The 6,765-nt window shown below is 44.0% G+C and overlaps 1 protein-coding gene across 1 annotated transcript in view; it reads right to left on the bottom strand.

Moving 5' to 3' along the window:
• Nucleotides 1-4,852: 4,852 nt before the first annotated feature.
• Nucleotides 4,853-6,765, bottom strand: part of LOC119413100 (SEC14-like protein 2) — a 36,381-nt gene continuing 34,468 nt past the window's right edge. Inside the window, exons 11-12 of the mRNA XM_037680111.1 lie at nt 5,363-5,532; nt 4,853-5,271 (exon numbers count right to left, since the gene is read on the bottom strand). Of these exons, the coding sequence (XP_037536039.1) occupies nt 5,141-5,271; nt 5,363-5,532 (301 nt within the window). The 3' untranslated portion in view covers nt 4,853-5,140. The remainder of the gene's footprint in view (nt 5,272-5,362; nt 5,533-6,765) is intronic.

Consider the following 6,765-nt stretch of genomic DNA (forward strand, 5'->3'; position numbering starts at 1 on the left):
TGTAGCCCCACCAGTGTAGCTCCACCACGATGTAGCCCCACCAGTGTTGTTCCACCACGATGTAGCCCCACCAGTGTAGCCCCACCACGATGTAGCTCCACCACGATGTAGCCCCACCAGTGTAGCCCCACCACAATGTAGCCCCACCACGATGTGGCTCCACCACGATGTAGCATTGCAAGACTTGCTCCACACGAGACTAGGACCCTCCGCCAGTTTAGTTTCTAAATGTCTCCGTGTGTTCCCTCCATCTAAAATGGAGGCGCCAATAATAGTAATAGCAAATGACAAGCTAAATGCAGCTGAACATACTACAAGCTAAAAGTAGCAGAACAGAAGCTTAAAGTGGCAGAACAGAAATTAGAAGGTAAAAGCAGCAGAAGAGAAACTAAAAGCTAACAACAGCCAAACGGAAGTAAAAAGCTGCAGAACAGAACTTAGAAGCTAAAATGAGCCGAACAGAAGCTTAAAGTGGCAGAACAGAAACTAGAAGCTAAAAGCAGCTGAAAATAGCCTAAAAGCAGCAGGAGAAACTAGATGCTAAAAGCAGCCAAAAAAAGTGCCTAAATTGGCTTAAATAATGTTGGCTAGCTAAAAGCTGAACATGAAGGGCTCGATACATTCCTATAGATCAGTGTTTGTAACTAAAGTTCAATAATCTAAACGTTCTTGAAGCTAACTGTCAGCTGAAGATGCTGAATGTTTTAATAGATGAATGGCTAAACATGAAAAATGCAGATTAGCTGGACGGTAAAAACTGCAGAAAATAAAACACATCATTCGGTGTTAAATATTCAAAAAACAAAATGTCTTTAATTGATTGGACCAACTTTAAATAAAATTAACTTCTTTCATGATTGTGACGGTCCGTTCCTGAGACTGAAGATATACAATTCAAACAAACAAAAGAAAACGGATTAAAGATGTGAAAAGAACTCAGCTTTACAGACACGAGTTCATAAACATCATTATGATAAACGACATGGTTCATAATGCACATTTCTTTGAACTTTACGTAAACTGATCAATCTGAGCTGCACGTCGTCAAGCCAAGAATCCAGTTTATATTTTGTACAACGATGGAAGTAAACGTGTTTGTTTTTAGAAACAAACAGCATTTAACGTTTACAACAAACAAACTAAGACCCAAACATCCTGACCGACTGGTTGTAATAAATGTACATAAATAAAAATCTTCCACATTTTGTACTTCAAGCGCTGAAAATAAAATAAATGATTGTGCATAGAATAAAACATTCTTGTCCCGTTTTACACTTCAGGTGAAAATTATTGAGTCAAAAACTATATGAAGTTATTCTGACAACAAATTAGAAACTCTGCAAATAAAAAAGTAAAACTTTCTTGTTCCCAATTTCAGCATTAAAGCCGTGAAGTCCAAGTTCAAATGTTTAACAAAAAATGTATTTTTAATACAATATTGATAAAAAGTAATCTTTTAGGACTAAACTGGAGGAAGGGAAGGAGCTCAAGCTGATTTGTTGTTACTAATCAGACGTGTCTCTGAGGCTTCTGGGGGAACGTTCACAACAAAATAATGTACAGGATTTTCTTTGGACCGGTCCAAGCTGCGTCTTCTCTCCAGCAGAACTCCCACGACCTGTTTCAATCCTTCACAGTAAGAGTCCGAGTGGTGACGCTGGTCCAGCCTGCGGGTCCGTTTGACTGAAGAACGAGCTTCAGCTGGTTGGAGGTTAGCTCTCAGTGTGTGACTGTTATTACTGCCCTGCACCTTCAAGCACCTTCAAGCACCTTGGAGACCTCTGCTCTTTGAAGCCTCACTGTCCCCGACTCCCCAGGTGCAAAATAAACCACTTCAAACCAAACTCATAGAACTACTCATGAATACTGTAATCACCATATTTGTAACCAAAACCCATTACGGGGTTTGACTGGGGGCTCTGGGGAACAAACCGTTGTAGCTTTGATGCACCTGTAGCACCTGGCGGAGGACAACAGGTCAAACTGGTGAACTTTGCTGAGGCAGCAGGACGACTAAATGTCCATCAGGGAAGGGAGAGTTCAGTGCAGTTTTATTCTCCCCTGAAGCCTCCGGCCCGCCTCAGAGCTCTCAATGAATGAGCTGTAGAAGGTCAGCAGCAGTTTGGTGTCCAGCTGGTCCTTCTTGAGGATCCTCAGAAGGTACAGTCTCTGCTGGGCCTTATTGATGAATATTCACCAAACACCGCGTTTTTCACTTCTGGACCTCTTCTCATTAAGTTGCCATGTCCCCCAAGTTCGACGATGATGATGTTTTTCTGTTAGTCCAGGTGGGGGCTCAGCTCTCAGCCCTGAGGTCACCCAGTGCCAAGAATCAGAGTCTGAGTCAGTTCCTTTATTTGTCATTCTCACCACATGTGGTACATGTGGTGAGTACTAACAGCATAAAAGCATTATGTTGAACAGCAGCACGAACATGAATCTGTGTGAGCTGATGAGCATGAACACAGCAACATGAAATAAATCAGCAGCATGAGATCAGCAGCACATATCAACAATCAAAGTGGCATTACAGTCATTTTTTCACAGTTATTCTTCTGGTTAGAGATTCATGAGTCTAACAGCCTCAGGGTAGAAGCTGTTCCTCAGTCTAGTGGTTCTACACTTAATGCTCCTCAACCTCCTTCCTGAGGGGAGCGGGGAAAAAAGTGTGTGTGCTGGGTGAGTGTGGTCCTTCATGATGCAGGTGGCCCTCTTCCTGCATCTGGAGGTGTAGATGTCTGTGATGGTGGGGAGACTGACTCCAACATCTTCTGTGCAGCCTTCACCACTCTCTGCAAAGCTTTTCTTTCTGCAGCTGTGCAGCCTCCATGCCACACGTTGATGCTGGAGCACAGGATGCTCTCCACTGCACACCTGTAGAAGGAGGTGAGGACTGAGCTTCCAGACCAGCTCGTCTCAGCCGTCTGAGGAAGTAGAGTCTCTGATGATCTTTCTTCATCAGGCTGGTGGTGTTGTTGCTCCAGCTGTGGTTGTTGTTCAGGTGCACACCCAAGTACTTGTAGCTGGACTCATCATTGTTTGTGATGCATCCCACCACCACTGTATCATCTGCAAACTTTACAATCTGACATTCTGGATGGGTAGCTGCACAATCATACTGTATGTGAGCACAGTAAACAGGAGGGGGCTCAGCACACATCCCTGAGGAGAGCCAGTGCTGACGGTTATGGTGGAGGAGGAGAAGTTGTGGATACTCACTGACTGTGGTCTGTTTGTTAAGAAGTCTAGGACCCAGTTGCAAATGGAGGGCCTTAGTCCTGGTGTGACTAGTTTGTCCATCAGGGTTTGGAGGATCATCATTACAGCTGGTTTTCCATGTTTTTGTTGTTTACCTCTGTTCTCCTGGAGTGGAGAAAAGTTGTCACCTGCTGCTCTACAGAGTTTGGTCTGCTCGCTTCGATCCTCTCCTTCTCCTCCTGACACATCCTGTTCATCTGACTGTGCTTTTATTTGCAGCTCGGTCGCAGTTATGTTGTTCATTCGAGTATATTGCTCTAAGTCGAAAGGTCATCCTTTTATCAACAAAGTCCACGCTCAATAATCCAGGTATACAGTCCAACATTTTTCAGTCAGCTCATCAGGACAGTTTCTTATTTTGTGCTGAAACGTTTCGCCTTCAATCCAGAAGGCTTCATCAGTCAAGGAAACGCACAACAAAACTGATTCTTCTCCCAACAGCTTACTCCAAAGTGGAACAAACCAAGCAGAACTGGTTTGTTCCACTTTGGAGTAAGCTGTTGGTTGGGACTTCCTCACCCAGAAAGTCTAGGGATTTCTTGATATCTTCCATGTCCTCTGCTGAGGGAGCTCTGTTCGGGGCCGTTTTACTGTGTTGCTGCTGTAGCAGCTCCTGAATTTGTCTTCCTTGTGCATTGGTTTCAGGCAAAAAGTGAGGTTCCTCCGCCAGCCCGGCATGCTGCTGAGGACCAGCAGGTGATGATGAGGAGGAGAGGGGTAAATCTGAGAGAAGATGAAGAGGAGGGCAGCAGCAGTAGCTCCTGTCCGTTGGGTGAGGAGGTGGGGGAGGATCATGGTGTTGAAGACAGATGTGAAGTCCACAAAGAGCATGTGGACCTAGGAGTCCTTCTGCTCCAGGTGGGTGAGAGCAGTGTGGACCACAGAGGAGATGGTGTCCTCTGTTGATGGGTTCTTGCAGTATGTGTACTGGTGAGGATCCTCGTTGATGGTTGTTCTGATGTGGGTCATGACCAGTCTTTCGAAGCATTTAGCAACTATCATGCTGAGGGCCACTGGCCGGTAGTCATTCAGACCAGTCACTGTAGAGCTCTTTGGGACTGGGATGATGGTGGTGGTCTTCAGGCAGGTGGGAACTGTCTCCAGGGTAAGTGAGGTGTTAAAGATGTTAGCCAGCACCTCACAGAGCTGATCGGCACAGTCGTTCAGCACCTTCCCTGGATGTTGTCTGGGCCGGTTGCTTTGTGAGGATTAATCCTCCTGAAGGTCCTCCTCACTTCGGCTGAGGTCACACTCAGGAGTGCAGGTGGAGGTGAGGTGTCTCACAGTCTTGGGGCTGGAGAGTTAAAGTGCACTATCCAGGCATTTGTGAGAGGGGGGAGCCCCACCATGTCCTTCTTAGAGAGCAGAATGTCTGGGACGATGGTGCTGAAGTCCAAAGAAATTGTGAAGGATCGAAGCAAATTCTGAGTCCTGCAGTGATAACCTGCTCCTGGGGCCGGTCCAGATCAAATACTGCACGTAGTTAAAGTGCAGAACCAGAACCGTCAGATATGACAAATGGAACAAACACACGGCTTCAGAAGCTCGGCAGGGTTCACTTCCTCCACATTTGTCTTAAACGACAACTTTGTCTTTTTTCCTGTAAATATTTTATTCTTGACATTTGAACTTTAACGTGAAAATAAAATCTAGTTGTTTTTTTTTGAGGAGCCTAACCCTCCGTCGTACCCGTGAAACATGAACAGAACCTCCACGTTTGTTCTGCGGGTCTTCTTCATGCTTAGTGCTTCTTGAACAGACCTGAGTTGGATCAGACAAACCACGAGTCATTTAATATTTAGATGGAAGAGCTGAACGTTTCTGGGCAGCAGGTTCTGTCCACAGCGTGACTTCATGATGAAACGTCTGATCGTTGTCGGGACTAGCTGCTGCCCCTGACTTGCAGACGGTTGGTCTGAGAGGACTGCAGGTGGTCTGGGAGCAGGACCTCCACAGAATAACTGACCCGTTTGGCCTGGAAAATGCTGTAGGTGTTGTCGAACCTCAACACGTCTGCGTTGAACAGAAAGTGGGAGATTTATCTCTTGGGATGACTTTGTGCTGTAATAAAGTTTAGATAAAGAACTGAAAGAAGTTGACTCACAGACTCCCGGGCGCTCGCAGGTCAGCGAGCCATCCTCAGGTACCAGGTGAGCGTTGTACCTCTCACTGGGAACCACTTCCTGCATCTCTGAAGCCTTCTTCCACTCGCCCTTTTTGGCCTTTAGAAACACCCCAAAACCGATGTCTGCGCCGTCACTGGCGAAGTGCCACCTGAAAACAAGTCACAGCAAAACATTTCCTCACATTAAACGACTCAATCCTCCAATTCCTTTTACACTTTTCATGTCCGGAGCGTTTGGACATCACGGACAAAGACCAGGCTGAAAACCCAGACTTGACCCAGTAGGCCTCGGTGGGTCGTTTTGACCCAAGGGCAGCGGGAAGGTTCAACCATTATTAGCTACTTTTCCTCCAGTTCAACTTTTATTGTTACTGTTGTTTAGTGCAGCTCAGATTTATCAGTTTACGTAAAGTTAAAAGAAATGTGCCTTATGAACCATGTCATCTATCATAATGTTTAAGAACTCCTGTCTGATAACTGAAAGATCTCTCCCAGCAACTCCAGTTAAGACTCTGGCAGCAGCATTTTGGATCAACTGAAGACGTTTTAAAGAATATTTGGACACCCAGATAATAAACCATTGCAATAGTCCAGTCTAGACGTGACAAATGCATGGACCAGTTTTTCTGCATCATCTTTAGATCAGATGTTTCTAATGTTAGTGATATTACGCAGGTGGAAGAAGGAGGTTCTATCAGGCTCCTCTCTTGTGGAACCAACTTCCAGTTTCTGTCCATGAGGCTGACACATTGTCCAGTTTAAGACTGGGATTAAGACTTTCCTTCTTGATAAATCCTATAGTTAGGGTCGGCTTGTTATGCTGCTATAGACTTAGACTACTAGAGGACAAACTGACCTCATTTCCTTAAATGAATTGTTAAAATTAAATAGTTTTCATTTGATACTATTTCTATCTTAACATGTGATTCTTGACCTGCCATTGTGTATCTATTCTTACCAAACCCAGCCGGTCGAAGCAGATGGTCCTCTAGTCCTGATCCTGGTTCTGCTAAAGGTTTCTTCCTCATGAGGGAGTTTTTCTTTCCACTGTCGCCTTCATGCTTGTTCAAGATGAGAGTTCAGTGATGGAGTTAAACTCAAAGCTGCTCCTCAGATAAATAATGTTCAATTATTATTTTATACATGAATGTTTCTGTTCAATTATTATTTTATAGATGAATGTTTCTGTTCAATTATTATTTTATACATGAATGTTTCTGTTAAATTATTATTTTATATTTGAATGTTTCTGTTAAATTATTATTTTATAGATGAATGTTTCTGTTCAATTATTATTTTATAGATGAATGTTTCTGTTCAATTATTATTTTATACATGAATGTTTCTGTTCAATTATTATTATATAGATGAATGTTTCTGTT

The sequence above is a fragment of the Nematolebias whitei genome, chromosome 8 (genome assembly GCF_014905685.2).
Source record: "Nematolebias whitei isolate Nwh7 chromosome 8, NemWhi1, whole genome shotgun sequence".
Lineage (NCBI taxonomy): Eukaryota > Metazoa > Chordata > Actinopteri > Cyprinodontiformes > Rivulidae > Nematolebias > Nematolebias whitei.